We start from the raw sequence: 20,462 nt of genomic DNA, 5'->3' as shown, positions 1-20,462 counted from the left end.
TCAAACAATCATCTTTTTATTTTTGTCTATATATTAGATTTTTTAAACTTTTAATTTATCTTCTTTTATCTTTGTTTTTAAATTAAATTTAATTTTTTTAAGAGTAAAAAAAATTATTCTCATAAACTTATCAAGGCCACAAGATGTGACTAGAATAATTCAATTTTTCTATTAAAATAATAGTTAAAATAACTTTATATCACAGTTAAATTATTTATTAAAAATTTAAAATATAATTTTAAAATTTTTTATAACCATTTGATCAAAACTTATAGTTTATAATAGTGAGTGATTTGACAAAACAATTTAAACTTGAAACTTGATGGTTTATCAAAATTTAAACTCCTCTATAATAATCATTGATAACCATAGATTTGAATCAATTTTGATATAACATTATTCAAGAATGGGTGCATGGCCTTACTTTGGCAGCCAAGCACTTCAGTGGAAATCGTGCTGTATGTCTTATATTGCTAATTTGCCCGTTTCTTATTTTGTTTGAACAATTCACTTGATCAATATAGTTATCCCAATTTTAAGTTTTAATCCCTATACGAACAAAGTGTAAGTTTTAGTTCCTACAATTATTTTATTTTTATAAGTTAGAATCATGATGTTAATTAAAAACTTATCTTTTATGTATGTTTAGGGATTAAAACTTGAGGATCAGCCTTGACACAAGAGTAAAGTTGTATCTTGGTGACTGATTCGTCATGAGATTCGGAAAGAACCTGTTTACATATATAAGATTCTTATCCAAACTTTCATAATGAGAAGCCTCCAGACACTTGGGTACCCTAATTTATAGGGATTAAAACTTACAATTTTCTTACATGGTGACTAGAACTTAAAATTAAGATAACTTTAATAAATAGTTAAACCCTTTTTTTATTTCTTTCCAATGCTAAAAATTTGAATATAACATGACTTTATTGAGAATACTTTTTATTCACTAACAGGTTGTGGCAATGAGTTTGAGGAATGAATTGCATGGTCCACGCCAAAATCTGCGTGATTGGTACAGGTACATGAGCCAAGCAGCACTAGCCATACACAAGGCAAACCCAAATGTGCTAGTGGTTATCTCAGGTTTGAACTATGACACTGAGTTGCAGTTTCTAAAAAGTAAACCATTGAAGATAGACTTGGCTAAGAAAATGGTGTTTGAGACACATTTGTACTCATGGTCTGGAATTGGGACCCTCAAATTGAAAGAGATATGGACAAAGCAACCATTAAACAGGATATGTGCCAATAGTATTAAAGGGATAAACCACAGAACTGGGTTCCTTACCACTGACAAGAATGCGACTCCTTTGATCTTTACAGAGTTTGGGTTTGATGAGACAGGTTCTTCAGAGGAAGACAACAGGTTCTTGACATGCCTTCAAACCTATCTTGTTGGAAGAGATATGGACTGGGGTTTGTGGGCATTTCAGGGTAGCTACTATGTTAGAAATGACAAGGTTCAACTTGGTGTAATGGATGACACTTGGCATCACCTGAGAAAACCCAACTTCACTGACAAGTTTCAACTTTTGCAAAGGAAGAATCATGGTAAGCATTTTGAGTTATTAAATGGAGTTATTGCACTAGCTACTTCAGTTGGTTGAACAATCTGCTTAGTTGCCACCAATGTGTAGCTTAGGTTAACTGGTTTAGATTAGTATTGCAGAAAAATAACTTTATTTTATTTTATTTTATATTCTGTCTAGTAGAATTGCTGTATCACTATAGAGCATTTAGTGATATGATTAGGTTTATTGAAATCTCATCACAATAAAATAGGATATTTGATGATAAATTTTCTTTTTTTGCTGTTGAAGATTATAGTAGAACTAGTTTGTCTTCATGATTTCATTTAAATATAATAGGTTTTAGAATGAGTTACATAGCCAAATATTCAATTATGTTTCCAGTAAATCCCACTTAAACCATTGTTTGACCAATACAAAATAATTCAAATTGTATTTGTCATGTGTTAATTAACCATTCAATGAGTCTATCTGAGGCACTCACATTGGATGATGCCACATTTTGCAAAGACACATTTGTTGACCAAACATGTTTCTGTGCATTTAGTGCCATTAGATTTCCATTCTCTGATATTGTGACAACCCCAGAAAAATCTTTCAAAGGTTGGTTTCTGTTAGCAACCCATACAACAGCGGATTTCGACATGTACCAGATTCCAAGATAATGGTTTGTGGAATTCATTGTGTGGTGGATTGACAGGTTGATCTTTAAAATATAAAAAAAGTGAGTTAGCAAGTTAGCGATTTAGCAAATCAATTCATTAAAAAAAATTAAACATATATTCACACGAACATTCTCTTTTATCTAAAATATTTCTAATAATTTCAGATTTGTTATTACAATGGCGGATCTAAAATCCTAAGTCAGTGGAAATAAATTATAAAAAAATAAAATCAGTGGATTCAATTATATAAATATAGATGAAATGAAATACAAAAATATAAAATTTTATTTATAAATTTGATGAATTTTAAAAAATGAGAGGGTGCAAGTGCACCCCCTCAAAGTAACGTAGGTCCGCCACTGTGTAAGTAGTGGACATACAAAATGGAATTTTATTTACGCTATGATGGACATCTTGGTCATTATACTAAATAACAACACTCAAGGGGTGTCATTTTAAATGGGTCTACCAATGTCAAAGCATATTGGCAACTGCTCGGGGCATCCAACATTTTTGCTGGGACACCCAACAGTTTTTGAAAATGTCAAAAATACTCTTATATTTGGTTACAAATAGAAAGGTTTGATTTTTCATTTCTGCAGCACTTCCCCCCATCCCCCAGCAAAATCTCACACCCTTAGTGTAAGTTGTTTTTGTTAGCTTCTGTTAGTCTCTTCTTCTTAGCATTTTTTTGTCTTCAATGGTGTACATGCGCTGTTTATGAGGATAATGAGTGTTATTCATCACTGGAGAAGAAGAGGTATGTAAAAAAATTTAGAAACATATGGATTGCCCATCCGTATGTTTCTAAAATTTGTTTAAATTTTTAAATCTGCATGACCATACAATGATTAATAATTAAATTTTAAATTTTAAATATTTGTTTCAATATTTTTTATAACTACCAACTTTAGTATATTTTTAAATTTGATTTCAATCATTATTTTAAACTAACAATCTTATCATATCTTAAATTTTAGTTTTCATATTTTTTATAACTATCAAATTTAATATATTTTTAAATTTGATTTCAATCATTATCTTAAACTAACAATCTTATCATATTTTAAATTTTGGTTTCAATATTTTTATAACTACTAAATTTAATATATTTTTAAATTTGATTTCAATCATTATCTTAAACTAACAATCTTATCATATTTTAAATTTTAAATTTTGGTTTTAATATTTTTTATAACTACCAACTTTAATATATTTTAAATTTCATTTCAATCATTATCTTAAACTAACAATCTTATCATATTTTAAATTTTAATTTGAATATTTTTTATAACTATCAAATTAAATATATTTTTAAATTTGATATCAATCATTATCTTAAACTAACAATCTTATCATATTTTAAATTTTAGTTTCATAATTTTTTTATAATTAACAAATTTACTATACAATTAAAAATTATGTTTCAATATTTTTATAACAAATTTTAATTATTTAAAATTTTCGTTTAAATATTTTTTGTAACTAACAAATTTAAATTATTTTTAATTATGATTTCAATATTTTTCATAAGTAACAAATTCAATATCTTTTAAATATTTTTTTCAATTTTTTTTTAAAGTTAAACAAATATAATATAGCAATATTGAAAATTAATTGTTTCACCAATCTAATCTTAATTTTAGCAATCTAATCTAATCTTAGTTTTAGCAATCTAATCTAATCTAATATTAATAATAACTAATATATTTTTTTTATAAATAAAATCAATACTTAACTTATAAATCATAAAAAAATTATAAAATTTCACTAACATTACAAAACAATATTACACTACAAAATAATTTAAATAATAATTGACAAATATATATTTACAATGTAAACAAAAATTTCAAAAAAAACAAATTTAGAAGAAAAAAAATGTAAAAAAATTATTCAACAAAAAACACACGGATTGTCAATCCGTATGACACCCATATGACCCATACGGATTGCTGATTCGTATGATTTACGGATTACCAATCCGTATGAATCATACGGATTGATGATCCGTATGAGATTTTTTCAGAAAAATGTCATTTTTGTTTGTGACATTGTTTCAAACAACAACATCAAACCAATATTAACAACATCCAAAACAACAATATGACGAAGGAAGAAGAAAAAACACCAACAGAGTGAAACAACACAAGGAAGAGGAAGAAGAAGAAGAACCACAGCGACGCGGGAAGTGAGGAAGAAGAACGAAAATAGCGCATGAATAGTCACTCTTGTTCTTTATAAGTAAAAGGTAAAGAACACTTTAACCCTTTCACCTTGGTTGCTGGGTGTCTCGGCAAAAATGCTGAATGCCCAGAATAACGGCCAAACATATTTATTTTAGTGCTGGGCCTAAAATATTTTGACCCAGAATGCAATGATAGCCCAAATATGAGTAAAATCAACTTCCAAGCATGATTTATCTTATTTTCACTAAGAAATCAATATTTTAGTAATTAGGAATTAAGGAATTCAGTTGCAATTTAACTATTAATTCATTAATAAAAAAATAAGATGAAATTAGCATTCTTTTCATTAATTTTTTTTAAATATATATAAGTATATATATAATACTTTAAAACTATATTCATGAAAAAACGATTAAGAAGTATATACCAATTGCACGCACATGTCCGTGTAATGACGTGTACAAATAAATAGAGGCTTATTACTCTAATCTAATTAACTAACATTGGGAATGCTAAAAACAATTCAGTTTTCTGTTTAATTTGTCGTTATTAGCTACATCTGCATGTGATTTTTTATTTAACTTTCCAATTATTGTTTAGGAATACATATTTTATATAATGCTACGAATTTCTACGTATATGTCTCGGTTTATAATTTCAAGAGAGATACAAGACATTTTCACCACCTATAAATGAATGTAATTAAGGGGTTGATAATCTGTCTGATAGATCAGACTAAAACCATTTCATACCACACTCGCTGAAAGCAAATAAACAAAAAAGCTCCGGTTATATCCGAGTGGCATCATCAACATGGGAGAAGAAGCAAAAAGGTAAAGATTTTGTGTTTTGTATGCTTTTGAAGGCGTTAAATTATGTATCTATTAGGGTGGCTTAAGTAGTAGTTTGAACCTCTAAGAGCAAATGAAAATTAAGGTAGCATAATCTCACACTTGAAATCCATAGTAAAACTATTTATGTTATATATGAATCTATATGTGTGCAGAAAAAAATGATTGTATTCAGAAAACAAAATCTGTGTTTTCACAAGAAAATAGTGTTTGTCATAGACATATATGCTCTATTAGCTAATGATGTATTATTCATCACTTGCATATATATATATATATATATATATATATATAGGTATGCAGTAGTGACAGGAGCTAACAAGGGAATTGGCTATGGGATATGCAAGAAATTGGCTTTGAATGGAGTTGTGGTAGTGCTAACAGCTAGAAATGAGAAAAGGGGTTTGGATGCGGTGGAAAGATTGAAAGAGTTTGGTCTTTCAGACCTTCTAGTTTTTCATCAACTTGATGTCACTGACCCTCCCAGTGTTGCTTCTTTGACACAGTTCATCAAAACCCGATTTGGAAGACTTGACATCTTGGTATATTATCTGCATGTGACTATATATTTTCCTCCCTCCTTTTTCAACTTGTTCTGAAAGTTTGCACTTTTTGTATACCATTTAGTTTCTCAAATTATATATCTATTTATTTTTTGTCACCTGAATATATATGACATTAGAATGAAATGTCATTGTCTTTATCAATCACTAATTTTTAGAAATATAATTAGTTGGTTATTTTAGTGAAATTTGTTTTATTTATCAATTATTTTTCACTTACAAGAGTGATCCAACAAAAAGTGAGATCTAAAGTAAAAATTAAAAGATATTTTTTACTTTAAAAAATAATAATATGTGAGATTTTTTAGTCTGTAACTTATTTTACTTTAAAAATAACTAATAACAAATGCTGATAGGCCTAAAATTCAAGCTTAAATTACTTTATTTTTGGACCGGCCTTCACAAGACTTAAAACTAGAGACTTTATTTAAAAGATCCCATCTCAGTATTATTAAGAACAACATATTGGTTAGTTTCTAAAGTTATTAAGGAACAAACCAGAATATTTTCTTGATATGTTACATTTCAACTATTTGGGTGCAGGTGAACAATGCAGGTGTCCCCGGAGGAATAGTAAATGGGGAGAATGTTCTTAGAAGAGTAAGGGTTCCTTCTGTGCCTCTGCAACAACCACATAACTGTGATTACATTGGTTGCATCTACGTGCAATTTTTCATAATATCAAGATGTTTTGCAACCCATATATATATATATATATATAAAAGAACAAGGTTTTAAATGTTGCAATGGTAATTGGAACTGTGGATTATTTTTTAAAACCTTGGTTGCAGTTTACTTTCTACCATTGTGGTGATCACGACAACTGAAATGTTAATTGCAACATTATCACATGACACAAGTCCACGATATGAAACATTACATGTGATCGAACAATTTGTTATACAAAGTCAATGCTATATGTTAAAAAAAATTTCCCATCATGTGCATGTATGCCTCGAGATCGAGGTTGCTAGAGGAGGTACGTATATAGAAATGCAAAAAGAGAATAGAAATGAGCACCAAGTTCAAGATGACATTTTTTCTATCTAAATGAAATACTAGAGAGTAGGTATATTTGTGTTCAGCACATGTTTGCTAGTGTTGATTAAATAACTAAAGGCCACACCTATTATATATATATATATATATATATATATATATATATATATATATATATATATATATATATATACACGTTTTTAGATGAATGATATTTATGTGTTATTTCTTTCTTATTTTTTCTATCTTCCATTCTCCTTTTATACTCTTTAGTACGAAGATAATAATATTCGTTTATCTTTTCAGATGAATATTTTATTTGTCTTTTATAATTTTTTTGGATAAAATTCTACTATTTTCCCTTTTAGTCAAGATATTTGAATATGATTTATTTTCCTTGTCATCCGTTATTGGTATTTTAAAGCCTATAAATAATTACACTTTATAATATTTTATTAGTCTTTCCCTTATATTAATTTGATTATAAATTATTTGAGGAATAAAATTTATTTATTCACATTTGTCAATGAAATAAACTTAATTACAAGCATTATATATATATATATATATATATATATATATATATATATATATATAGGCTTAACATTTTTTCTATACATATTTTGTTTTATTTTTCTCCTTTTATCTGTATTGTTTTGAGTATTATATAGTACATACATACATGTTTATACATGTTTATGAGGCTCTAACATATTTCTAGTACAGACCCAAACACCTCAATTTTGATGCGTTGACTCCCCAACAGGTCTGTTAACATTTGGGTCAATGCACTAACTGTGGTAGACCAGGTTTTGAAAAGTCTAAACCTAACCTAAGATGAATCTTTGAAGCCTGAACCTGACCTATAACTTATCAAAGACTTTTATTTTGATTCGATTTAACCTTTTTGGCCTAATAGTCTTTTTAACAGTTTTTTTTTACAATAAATATTTAATATTTTATGAGATAGAAACGTAATAGCAAAGTTAAAAAAAAGGAAAGTCAATAAAAAATAATAATTTGTATTATTTAATATTGGAAACATGAGAGGAAAACCATTTGCATACATTCAAGCATCCCTGTACATGTGTTTTCAATTTGAGTAGCTACTAAATATTTGTTGGTTTAGTTGATTAAATCCAGCATAATTTCCCGTGGATTAATGGTGCACTTTATTTTTGTTGTTGTACGTAGAAAAGGGGTGAAATATCAGATTGGAATATAATAGTGCGTCAAAATTATGAGTTGGCCGAAGAATGTGTTGAAGTTAATTTCTTTGGTGCAGAAAGAGTAACTGAAGCTCTTCTTCCACTGCTTCAACTGTCCACTTCACCCAGGATTGTCAATGTATCATCTAGAATAGGAGTATTGAAGGTAAAACTACTGTTTCATAATTTAAAAATATAGGCATTTTACATTTTTTTCTGCTTTATTTTCTTCAAAATAATTGTAATTTCAAGACATAAAAAATTATGTAATATAGAAATTGTGTTTAATTTTTATGTATTATTAATTTAAATAACTTTATATATTATAAATAAATCAGAAATCACATTAAATATGAATTTGAAGATATTACTATAATAATCAAACAAACTTATCAAAATAATAATAATAATAATAATAATAATAATATATTATTATTATTATTATTATTATTATTATTATTTGATTTGATGAGAATGTAATTTTTTTATCTTGTCAATGCATTATATTATATACATAATTAAGGCTTATTTTTTGTCTCTCAAATCTCAAATTTAAGTCATTTTTGTTTTTGGTCCCAAATTTAATTTTTTTATTCTTTTAATTTTGAAAAAAAAAATTTTAATCATTCTTGACCAATTCTTGAAGGTTGTGATGAATAATTTATGATGATTTTTAAAAGAAATATTTTTCAAAATTTAGAGATTAAAGAAAAAAAAAGTTAAATTTGGAGGACAAAAAGAAAATGACTTAGATTTTAGGGACCAAAAACATATTCAAACCTATAATATAATTAAATTTCATATTATTATTTTTCTTGTTTTTTTGTTTCAGAATATACCAAATGAGTGGGCAAGAGGAGTGTTTGGTGACATTGAAAAGCTCACAAACAAAAAGCTTCATGTGGTGCTTAGGGAGTTTCTTAAAGATTACAAAGAAGGATCATTGGAATCCAAGAACTGGCCACCTGTTCTTTCAGGTTACACCATGTCAAAAACAGCCTTAAATTCCTACACAAGGATGCTGGCTAAGAAGTTCCCTCGTTTTCGCATAAATTGCTTGTGCCCTGACTTTGTCAAAACAGATATAAACCATAATGTTGGCTTTTTAACCATTGATGAAGGTGCTGAGTGTCCTGCCAGGCTTGCATTGTTGCCAGATAATGGTCCTTCTGGTCTCTTTTTCTTAAGGGAGGAAGTACTTTCTTTTGTTTGAACAACATTAATTGCTACTTTAATGTTCCCACTAATGTTGTATGTATTTCTAGTACTAGCAAACTTTCTGTCTGTGATTCTCTGAATAATTTGTAGACATACCTAACTGTTTGGTTCTTATATACATACACATGCTAAAAAATAATATTTTTCTGTGAATTTAAGTAGAATACATATGACAAATTTGTTAACTTTTGTTTTGGAAAAGCCAAAGAGAAAGTGATCACGTACCTTATGGTCTCACGAGAGTGTGCTAGTCCTTCAATGATATCTGCAACCGTTGGACCCTTATTGTGCCCTAGAATAATTTAGAACAGTTTTAAAGTCATATTTAAAATATTTTTATTAATTTTTTTACACTAATAATATATGAAAAATAAACTATTTTTTGCTTCTAAATATTCAAATATGTTATGCTAATTGCGTCGTAAAGTAATTTGCTAAGTATTTTCCATATGCATAATGTTTTTATATGTATATATAGTTTTCCTACTATATATTTCAGTTTTAAAAAAAAAGAAAGAAAGTGTTTTCCTCTAATTTGTGTTGTCCAATAATAAGGATTGAAAGTATTGATAGATTGAGTTTGTCTAGTTGAGGAGATTTTGGTTGGTTTATGTTCATGTGAGAACTCACAATGTTCATGTGTGAAAATACACTTAGGACTCCTAAAGTTAATTAAAACCTCGATCAAGAAGTCCTACAGAAAGTCACTTCAAGCTGCATTCAGAATGAATATTTTGTTCCCCAAAACAGAGACACTTGACAATGAAGGTGTCTATGTTTGAAAGAGTAGATATCTGGAACATATAGCAGAGATAAACAATTTTTTTTGGGATTAATTATGCCACCCTTGTGGCCTTGACAAACTTGAAGAGAGGCACGTGCCTCACTTATTAGTATTATTTTATTTCTTCGTCCCATTAAGAAACACTCACTCTTGTAGTCAATAACTTGTATTTTTTTAGCAGTACAAAAAAAAAAAAAAATACTAAGTACACAATTTTTTTTGGTCCCGTCTATGATATGCACCAAATTTTCACTGGTAATAGTTGAAAAAAGAAAAGAAAAAAAAAAAACATTGACCAGTAATCAACAAACTTTCTTCTTCTTTTCTAGAACATGTGTATCTTTTATGAGAAATAATTTTTCTCAAGCCTTGTAAGATCCCCCTAAGCAATACATTCTTGAATGAATTTCTAAAGGATTTTAAAGAGGGTTCACTAGAAACCAAAGGCTGGCCTCTTGCTATCTCAAAAGCTGCTCTGAATGCCTACACAAGGATTCTGGCCAAGAAGTACCCCTCATTCTGCATCAATGCTCTTTGTCCTGGTTATGTTAAAACTGATATTAATTGCAATACTGGTTTTCTTACACCTGATGAAGGTGCTGAAGCTGCAGTGAGATTGGCACTGCTACCTGATGGTAGTCCTTCTGGCCACTTTTTCTTCAGAAGTGAAGAGAAACCATTTTGATCACAAATTGTTGCTAGAAAACAAAAAATGGGTTAATGGATAATACATGAAGCCATGTTTGTTGATAGACTTTCAAAAAATTCACATTAACTCATGATAGCCATGTTTAAAATTAGTATTCCTTGCCATGAAAATAATGAATTATGTCTATGCAGTAATGCTGTTTATTATGTTTAAACCAGTTTTACTTTCTATCAAATAAATGAGTAATGTTGAAATTAGTGTATCAAGTGTGTTTTATTTGTGCAAAATAGGATAGTTAAAAGGAAATTTTGAGCCGGATACAGTTATTTTGTATTGAACTTTTGTTTATTAGTATTAACACTTTCAGATCAATGTATATCACTCTGCCACACTCAAAATCTAACACTACTCACCATTCTTCTTTTCTTACCAAAACTAATGTGGTATATCAAGCATTGTAATGCTTTCGGATGATTCTTGTACATGGCTTGATAAATTTCCAAGTAAAGAAACAATTAATCTGTCTATTTTATTGGTCAAATCAATATGTAAAGTATATTGTGTAAATTCCATATGTACTATGGCAAGCTATGTCAATATGAAGATCTGTATTATAGAAAAACAGATTGTGGATCTGTCTTTTTTTATCCAACAAAACTATGTATATATTTTATAATATTAAAATTAGTACCTTGTTTGTTTGTTTTCTCCCACCATGATTTCATTGGGTCCTTTCTCGGTTTCATTTGTTGCTGAGACGCCTACAATGCCGTTTTAAGGGCCAACTGAAAAGAACCTCTTTGATTTGCTATTAGTAGACCTTTAGATCAATAAAAGGCCCATTACTTCCACGGCCCAACACTAGCTCCTGTTGACTCTCTCTCATCGCTTTAGTTTCAGAAACATTTCCCAAGTGCTAAATTGACTGGTATCATACCCATTGTGGATAATAAGACAAAGCAATTCCCCCAATCAAATTGAATATGAAGATGTAGGTGACACCAAGGTTATCAAACTCGAGAGTTTAGGCAGACTCGTGAGGTTCCATAAACTTGACTCATAGACTCAACTCGTAAACTCGTAAGAGTCTACTTCATATAAAAATAATAACAAAATATTTATAATTAACATACTAATTAAACATTTCAATAGTATAATAAAACAAAAGAATAAATCATAAAATTTAGAATATTTAAATAATCAAGTGTAATAATAATACATCACTACTAGACAATAGCTTGTAGAGGTTATAGTAGTGATAAATCATTCTCATCGAGGGTTTGATGTTATTAGAAAACAAGAGTTTGATATTATTAACGGTGATAATTTTGTATTTGAGAATAACACACTAAATGAAGGTATGTTGAATGCTAAATTGACAGAAAACAATAAAAAATGACTTACATTTTAGTCTAATTTTTTTAACTTGCTAACTCGTTGACTCGGTGGTAAACTCGAGAGTCTACCGAGTTTACTTAGAGTTTATAAAATTTACCCAAAGTCTACTAAGAAAAGAATTTACTCGAGAGTTAACTCGCAGAAGACAAGTGGATTCGTAACCTCGTAAGAGTTAGCGAGTTAACTCGAGAGTTTGATAATCATGGGTGAAATTGATTGGGAGAAGATTTTTCGAATATTAGATTGGGAGAAATTGATTAAGTAATTATGACCTATTACTTTGAATGTGTTAAAATTATATGAAAATCATATATATCTTATTGTAACTTTTATCCTTCACCTATTATCAATTTATTTCTATTAAATATTTTTAAAATGATAAATATTTTTTTTATTTAGGTTAAAATACTGGTGCAGCGGTAAAGTTGTGCCTTGGTCATGGGTTCGAATCCGGAAACAGTCTCTTTGCATATGCAAGGGTAAGGCTGCGTACAACATCCCTCCCCCATACCTTCACATAGCGAAGAGCCTCCGGGCAATGGGGTACGAAGTTTTTTTTAAAATGATAAATATTTTTTTATTTAGGTTAAAATATGTTTTTGATTCCTAATAAATATTTGAATTGTGTTTGTTCCCTAATAAACATATTTTCTTTTGCCTCTTAGAAATGCATCCAAATTACTCAGCTTGTGTCTCTTGAACTTCCTCTACTTTTGTAAGAATTTTATTGCATACACAATCTAAGGAGATAAAAATAAAAGCAATACTAATTTTCTTAAGATCCAAATAACACAAGTTAAATAGAAGTAAACAACATGATATAATGTGCTTAAAGTAGCCTCAATAAACATTGTGTGTAATTTAGAATGATAAATTGACAAACAAAAGCATAACATTGCATTACTAATCAAAAGGAAGCCACATCACTCCTGTAATAGAAGAAGCCTGATGGACTACCAATGGGAAGCAGTGCTAGCCTCACAGGACTAGCAGCACCTTCTTCAACTGTTAAGAAGCCGGTGTTGGCAGTCATATCTGTCTTGACATAACCAGGGCAAACACTATTGATGCAGAATGAAGGGTATTTCTTAGAAAGGATTCTTGTGTAGGCATTCATAGCAGCTTTAGAGACAATGTAGGCACTCAGATACTTAGGCCAGCCTTTACTTTCCAGTGAACCTTCTTTGAAATCTCTGAGAAACTTGTTCAATATTTCATCCACTATCTCTTCAGTAAGGTTATCAACATCATTGAAGACTCCTCTGGCCCATGATTCTTTTGGCAAACTCTGAATTTGACATGATTAAGCAATAGAAACTCACGCAACCAGACTTATTTTGAAAATAGGCAAGAAATGAAACTGAAAATTTTGCTTAAACATCATATATTGAATGCTAATTAGAGCTGTTATTAACAATCATATGAGTTCAGATATGACTATTTCTTAACTAGTTGTAAAAAAAAAAGGCAGAAAATACATATATGTGCATCAATACCTATTATAATTTATAGAACCTTTAAGGAGAGATGATTGAAGATGTTACTATTTCTGCTTAAAATAAGGTTACATTACATATCATATGGAATGCTATTTATCAACTACTCAGAACAGATGAATCTGGATTTAACTAGTATTTAAAGTCAATAATAGCAAGAACTGACTCCCTTCACTTTTCTCAGTCAGAGTTTATGCAAAATAATAATTAAGAATTTATTGGTGCAAGAAGTAATAGCCTACCTCTAACTGCCCCAGAGTGGATGATACATTCACAATTCTTGGTGAATCAGATAATTGGAGGAGAGGCATAAGGGATTCTGTAGTTTTTTTAGCGCCATAGTAATTTATTTGCAAGCATTCTTCAGCTAACTCGTATGTATGAGTTATTCCCTTTGTCCCATTATCTTCTGGTATAGCCTAAAAAATAATGACAACTCAATACTCAATCACAAATCCCTAATAATATCCCTTGCCTCAAAATAAAAGAATCACAACCTTCCAGATTTCTCATATACTTTAACATAGCAAAAGAAGAGCCAATTCCAAAATTCTTAACAGTTATAAATAAGAATGATAAGAAAGGTTGACATATAAACATTGATAAAAATGCTTTCACACAATCCTGAATTTGAGTTAGGCTTAACTCAATGTCAAAAGCTAGTTCACAAGATGAGGATTTTTCAAGCCTTTATAAGTTCTACTTTAGTTATATCTATAGTCGATGCAAGACCTCAAAATAAAGTTTTAGCAATCCAATTTCAGTGCATTATAGAAGGCCATGCTCATTACGAAAGATCACATCTAGCTCTTCCCATAACCAAAAAAATGGAACTGAAAAGGGAAAGAGAGTGGGGGCATGGACACTGCAACTTTCCACTTGTATTAACTAGATTTCAGAACACGACCAACATACTTACCCCACGATTCATGATGGCTGTAGTGATTAAATCAGTGTCATCAATTACAACTCCACCAATCCCTGCATTGTTAATCTGCATTGAACAAATTTTAGAAATGAAATATGCAAACATCAAAATGAGAGGGCGAGAGGTCTTGAATAAGATCCCCTTTAAAGAAATCAAGAATTTTTTTTTCATAACTCAGGAACTACATATAAAAGAAATCTGTCAAATTGATCAAATGACAACTGAACCCTACAAAATCAGCTTAAAAGACTTATATGTTCTGTTTAGGGAGATATAAGGTTGGGTAGGGGGTAAAGGGTGAAGGGAGAGAGAGATAGGTCGTGGGTTTGAATCCCCTACTAACAAAAACTAACAAACTAACAACTAACATTTGCCGATAAAAAAAATTATAATAAAAATAATACTCTATTTTGACCATATCACTAGTTCATATGAGATCCCCAACACATTCCCTTGTGCCCAGGGCTACCCTCCACATCTAAGGTGGGCTAGGAGTGACTGGAATTAAGGAGACTTCCCAACAAGAATCATACAAACGGAGCATGCATTTCCCTGTTCTGTAGTTCATCATGTTAAAGGAGTGCCTCCTTTCATTTTTATTTTATTTTTAACTGAAGCTCAAACATGCAGACTTATATCATTGTTGCAACAAACTCATTTAAAACAAACAAAACATAAAAGGAGAGGAGTATCAAAAGTGCATGTTACCAGAATATCAAGTTTCCCAAATTTGGATTTGACAAAATCTGCCAAAGAAGCTACATTTGTTGCATCAGCCACATCCACCTGATGAAACAGTACAAGGTGGGATAGACCTGAGTCTTTGAGTGTTTCCAGTGCTTGGAGACCCTTCTTCTCATTTCTTGCTGTGAGCAACACTTTGATTCCAGCTGAAGCTAACTGTCTAACTATCTCTAATCCAATTCCTTTATTTGCACCCGTCACAACTGCATATCTGACAAATTCAACACCACAAAGGTTAAAGTGATTCAGAAAATGTAAGATTTAAGTTCAACAATAATAGAATTGGACGCCAATGTGCTTTACCTTTCTGTTGCTTCTCCCATCTTCAGTTTCAACTTTCAAGTCAGCTACAATAATTCCCGACCCAACATGCTCCAATGCAACTCTTTTAATATTAAATATGAAAAGACATATGCTGCACTTTCAAGGGTTCATATGTTCATACTCCTTTAAGTTTGATCCAGTTGGAATTACTCAGCAAGAGTGTTATTTTTTTTTTTTAATTTGGTCATGTTTAGCATGCACAAATTTCCAATTATTTAATTTCTTGCATTGAGCCTTATTGCATATATAGCTGTTATGGTTGTCATTTATGTACATCTTTTACTAGAAAATATGGATAAGACAAATGTTTTCTATGCATGTAATAAAAACAATACCCAAGCCGGGATGCAATGTTTCTCATTCATGATGTATATCTTTCAGTATTAAATATGAAGATGACAAATTTTGTATTTTTCTTGCATTTGGATATGTCATACTTCAAAGTTTATTTTATCATTTTATATAGGTGAAAATGTGTTCATACTCCTTGTACTTCGATCCATTTGGAACTAATCAACATGAATTTTAAAAGTTTAGTTTAATTTTGTTGTTGAAACATTTTCAATTACTTTCTAGTATTCTTGTACTAGTGGTACTTTTTTTTTTTCTAAAAAAAAGTGAATTGTTATTCTTAATAAATAAAAAATCAGAATACATAAACAGAGGAGATAGTCTTCTCCTTCCGCAAAGTGCAACTTGCTAGCTATTGGCTCTTTTGGTTTTGCAATCCGTGTGGTGGTAGCTCAACATTGAAGCATAAATAGAACTGTAAGATTTGTTGAAAGAATTACATAAATATGATAATTTTTATTGTAACTAATTTTCATCATTAGTTATTTGCAATTATAAATTATGGTAATTTCCTTTTCTGCATGTACATTCTCCGGTTTTTTTTTTTCTCAAAGTAGACCTTCTCTCTCTTATCTTTTTTCAAAATATACTATTTTTTCAAAAAATTCCCAAATTGCACCACTTTGATACAAATCTAACGGAATCATACTTTATTTTTTTAAAATTATTAAAATAATGTAAATATTATATTTTATAAATATTTTTTTAATTGATTTAAAAAATTCATTTTTATTAAAATAATTTTTGTAATATTTTTTAATTTTTAATTATATTATTAAAATAATTTTTAATTTTTGTATAATATCGACTATCATCTCAATTAACACGCCTTAAATTTTATGTCTATTATATAAGAAAGATGTATCAATTAGTTTTTCACTGTGTTTTTTAATTTGTTTTAATACTATTAACTAATTTTCTTATTTTTTAATTAACAAACGTAACAAAACAAAAACATCAACCACACATAAATTTAACAAAAAAAAAATTATATACATGGTAACTAAAAAATTATACTATAATTTTCTACAATTTTTACATTTTTCTTTATCTGTATATATCTCTTAAAAAATTTAATAAAAATTATAAAAATTGTCTTAATAAAAAATTATTTTTAAAAATAATTAAAAATATATTTATATAATATAATATTTATATCGGTTATCATCTCAGTTACCACACTTTTAAATTTTATGTCTATTTTATAAGAAAGAAAAAATTATAAAAATTATTTTAATAAAAAAATATTTTAAAAACAATTAAATATATATTTATATAATAATATTTATATTATTTTAATAATTTTAAAAAAATCGATTCCTTAGATTTGCATCAAAGTGGTGTAATTTGAGAATTTTTTGAAAAAGTAGTATATTTTGTGAAAAGATAAAAGAGAGAAGGTATAGTTTGAGAAAAAAAAAACTTACATTCTCCTATATAAATAAGGCCTATTCACAGTAAGGCTATTGCATTGGAAAATAAAAATGGAGGAGAGAAGAAGAGAGATAAAGAGAAGCATTAAAAGATGAAAAATGTTCTGAGATCGCAGAGCATGATAACTCAATTTAAAAATAAAAATAAAATCTTTAAACTAGTCTGCAAAATTATATAAAATAGAGTCTGTCAAATTGGCATAACGTGTCAATAGAACATTATTAGAAAGAGAGATGAGACAACAAAAATGTTAATGGACATGAATTTTTATTGGGTCATTCCTAATTTCAAGGGGATAAAGTTAGGTGTACCTAGTATTTTAAGTGAATGGATAAAAATGTCTGTCACTCAATTTGATCCGTATGAGTCATACAAATTAAGTTCATCCGTATAAACCATACGGATCATGTAATTCGTAAGTTTAATTTAAACATATAAATTAACCACGAACTTGCATACTTTCGATACGGGATAATTTTGAAATTAACAAAAAAATGTTTGATGTACAAATAATAAAGCTGATGCACCTAGCAACATTCATTCAAGGGATTCATATCAACAAACAAACTCATTCCTCTGAGTGTGTTTCTCTATTGTCCATTACGGAGTTTCCTTTGGCTGATCGATTAATCGCTTTTAATTGAAATGCAAACAAACAATGTTGGAGTGTAATACTGTTCTATATGAGTAACATATATATTTGGTAGTAGAAGTATCTTTTATGATCTAATTGCACATTTATGAATAGAGGGATATGGATTAGGCTGAGGATGGAGTCGTCTTTAGAAATTTTATTTAATTTTTCCTTTAATTAATTTTAATAATTTTTAATGGTCAGAAATTATAATTATAATTTCAAAATAAATATTGGTCATTTCTAAACAAATGCAAACAATTTCAAAATTATCACAAATAATTTGTTAAAATAGTTAATGGACATGTCAGACATGAACCTAAAATAAATTTTTTTAAATATCAAATAGTAAATATGAAGAAAAAAATTATTTATTAATTCTTTTTATTAGTAACATAATTGTGAAAAGGAAATTTTTATTTTTTAAATAGGTTTAATTACCCATTTAGTTTATGTAATTTCTAAACTTATCTCTTTTAGTTTCTATATAGTTAATAATTGAAATTTTTATTCCATGAAATTTAATAAATGAATTTTTTAGTTCCTGGAGTTTACATTTTAATTTCAAAAAATCTCTAACATTGATTTTTTTTAACTCCGTTAGTTAAATAATTTTAACAAACCTATTGAGAAATAAAATATAAATTTGATAGATTAAAAAATTCATTTATTAACAAGATTAAAAAGGATATCTTTAGGAACTATGGTAATTAAATCTTTAAAATAAAATACTTGTGAAAGACTTATTATTTATTTTTATTTAAAAGCAATTTAGTTTGGATTTTCTTAACATCGACATAAACAATCCTTACTCATATGTATCTTTTAGTATAATGGGAAATTAAATATCAATTAATTACTTAAATAACTCAATATCACGTAATTATTTTTTGTTTTTGATTTTTTTTTCTTGTCATAAGATACGAATGTTTGATGAGACTACGTGACACACTGGAACCAAAATATCCAAACAAGATAATTAATATTTTTTGTTTTGCTAAAATGACTACTAACTAGGCAATGGAGTCATAGCATCATCATAATTAAATATCAAGTAATTACTTAAATAACTCAATGTCACGTGATTATTTTTTGTTTTTGATTTTTTTTTCTTGTCATAATATACGAATGTTTGACGAGACTACTTGACAGTGGAACCAAAATATCCAAAGAAGATTAATTAATATTTTTTGTTTTGTTAAAATGACTACTAACTAGGCAATGGTGTCATAGCATCTAGAAAAGATTAATAATTCCATCATAATTAAGACCGGTAGGCGATGGAGCCTCTTCTCGATAAGAATAATATTTACTTTCTTTGTCCTAAAATAATCATAATTATAATTTTTAAAAGAAATTAAATTGACTAATATTTTCACTTTTCAATAAAATATTCAAACATTCATTCTAATTTTGTCTTTTAATCAATTCCGTTTGTTTTTACAGGTTACATATGAAAGTTTGATCAACCATGTAGGCTCTAATATATATTTCAAGTATTTTGGGATTCAATGCTTGCTGTAATTATCATACAACATATATATATATATATATATATATATATATATATATATATATATATATTTATATTTGAAGTATTTTCTTTTTTTAACATGATATTGATATAAAATAATTTTTATCAAAATGACTAATTTTTATCAGAAACCATAAGAGTACAGAAGGTGAATATTTTTCTTTTAATAAAATTTATTTAATTCTCAATGATTAACTAGAATTTAAATATTAAATCACTTGATTAAGAAATATAAATCGTTATCACTTATTAATTGACATAAGTGATAACGATCTTTTGATTTATATTAATGTTTTGTTTTGTCTTTTTTAAAAAAGAATCTTATGTTAAAAGACTTTATAATATATTTATTAAATTGAGATTTGAGACGATCAATTATTTTGGGAGAAAGAAAGTATAGGTGCTTTGTATTTGAGATTTGAGACGATAAATGTGTAAATGTGTAGAAGGTGAAACAAAACACTAATGTTAACATGATTAGAAGCACGTAAATTAAAGATAAAAATGTAGCAAGAACAAGAACAACGAGTCACACAAAACACAAGGGAGCATGAGCAAGAACAAGAACTATACCTTCTCAAGAGCTTCTCCTTCACTTCACCCTAATTTCTCGATCTTAACCTTTCACAACACCTTCTCTACCTTCTTTTCTTTTAAACATGACAAACCAAACTTCTATTTCTACTCTTAATTTACGAAGATTTTTTCTGCTGATCTTAAAAAGAAAAACGAAGATTTTTTGTGGACAAGAACGCGTATGAGCTGGGAACCATTAGCACACTAACAAAAAAACATACAGAAAAAAACAAAGTAAAACGGTCCAATTCTTCTGTTCTTTATGGGAAGCAGAAAAAAATGCCTTTTATTTAAAAGAAGATCATCACAAAACGCGTGAATCAACTGGGATGGATTTTTTGACCTAATATCTCAAATTTAAGTTACAGATATACAATTATAT

At 28.5% G+C, this 20,462-nt stretch overlaps 3 protein-coding genes across 5 annotated transcripts; 2 read left to right on the top strand and 1 right to left on the bottom strand.

Moving 5' to 3' along the window:
- Positions 1 to 5,053: 5,053 nt before the first annotated feature.
- On the top strand, positions 5,054 to 9,381 carry LOC114405777 ((+)-neomenthol dehydrogenase-like). The gene is made up of 5 exons (XM_028368271.1): positions 5,054 to 5,222; positions 5,536 to 5,782; positions 6,347 to 6,403; positions 7,997 to 8,176; positions 8,843 to 9,381. Exons 1-5 carry the CDS (start codon positions 5,203 to 5,205, stop codon positions 9,221 to 9,223), a joined length of 885 nt encoding a protein of 294 aa, XP_028224072.1. The 5' UTR covers positions 5,054 to 5,202; the 3' UTR covers positions 9,224 to 9,381.
- An 862-nt stretch (positions 9,382 to 10,243) lies between these two features.
- On the top strand, positions 10,244 to 10,697 carry LOC114405619 ((+)-neomenthol dehydrogenase-like). The gene is made up of 2 exons (XM_028368069.1): positions 10,244 to 10,267; positions 10,428 to 10,697. The coding sequence occupies exons 1-2, from the start codon at positions 10,244 to 10,246 to the stop codon at positions 10,695 to 10,697; spliced, it is 294 nt and encodes a 97-aa protein (XP_028223870.1).
- A 2,103-nt stretch (positions 10,698 to 12,800) lies between these two features.
- LOC114405776 ((+)-neomenthol dehydrogenase-like) lies at positions 12,801 to 20,197 on the bottom strand. Of its 3 annotated transcripts, none has more exons than XM_028368268.1 (6): positions 20,078 to 20,197; positions 15,531 to 15,642; positions 15,192 to 15,438; positions 14,475 to 14,549; positions 13,798 to 13,974; positions 12,801 to 13,347 (listed from the first exon to the last, which is right to left on the bottom strand). In XM_028368268.1, exons 2-6 carry the CDS (start codon positions 15,548 to 15,550, stop codon positions 12,967 to 12,969), a joined length of 900 nt encoding a protein of 299 aa, XP_028224069.1. In that variant the 5' UTR covers positions 15,551 to 15,642; positions 20,078 to 20,197; the 3' UTR covers positions 12,801 to 12,966. The 3 variants fall into 3 exon arrangements, with proteins under 3 accessions (XP_028224069.1, XP_028224070.1, XP_028224071.1); XM_028368269.1 differs by having other exon boundaries at positions 15,531 to 15,574; positions 20,078 to 20,195; XM_028368270.1 differs by having other exon boundaries at positions 15,531 to 15,550; positions 20,078 to 20,193.
- Positions 20,198 to 20,462: the final 265 nt, after the last annotated feature.

This window comes from Glycine soja, chromosome 3 (genome assembly GCF_004193775.1).
Source record: "Glycine soja cultivar W05 chromosome 3, ASM419377v2, whole genome shotgun sequence".
Lineage (NCBI taxonomy): Eukaryota > Viridiplantae > Streptophyta > Magnoliopsida > Fabales > Fabaceae > Glycine > Glycine soja.
Note: the sequence above shows the minus strand (reverse complement) of the source record. Positions and strands in the feature narration are given on the sequence as shown.

Excerpts from the sequence above, each read along its gene's own strand:
- LOC114405777 (XM_028368271.1), top strand. The coding sequence starts at position 5,203 with ATGGGAGAAGAAGCAAAAAG. Across the intron at positions 6,404-7,996 it reads GGGAGAATGTTCTTAGAAGA|AAAAGGGGTGAAATATCAGA; the intron begins GTAAGGGTTCCT and ends TGTTGTACGTAG. Across the intron at positions 8,177-8,842 it reads CTAGAATAGGAGTATTGAAG|AATATACCAAATGAGTGGGC; the intron begins GTAAAACTACTG and ends TTTTTGTTTCAG.
- LOC114405619 (XM_028368069.1), top strand. The coding sequence starts at position 10,244 with ATGATATGCACCAAATTTTCACTG. Across the intron at positions 10,268-10,427 it reads TATGCACCAAATTTTCACTG|GATTTTAAAGAGGGTTCACT; the intron begins GTAATAGTTGAA and ends GAATTTCTAAAG.
- LOC114405776 (XM_028368268.1), bottom strand. The coding sequence starts at position 15,550 with ATGGGAGAAGCAACAGAAAG. Across the intron at positions 15,439-15,530 it reads ATGGGAGAAGCAACAGAAAG|ATATGCAGTTGTGACGGGTG; the intron begins GTAAAGCACATT and ends TGAATTTGTCAG. Across the intron at positions 13,348-13,797 it reads CCACTCTGGGGCAGTTAGAG|AGTTTGCCAAAAGAATCATG; the intron begins GTAGGCTATTAC and ends TGTCAAATTCAG.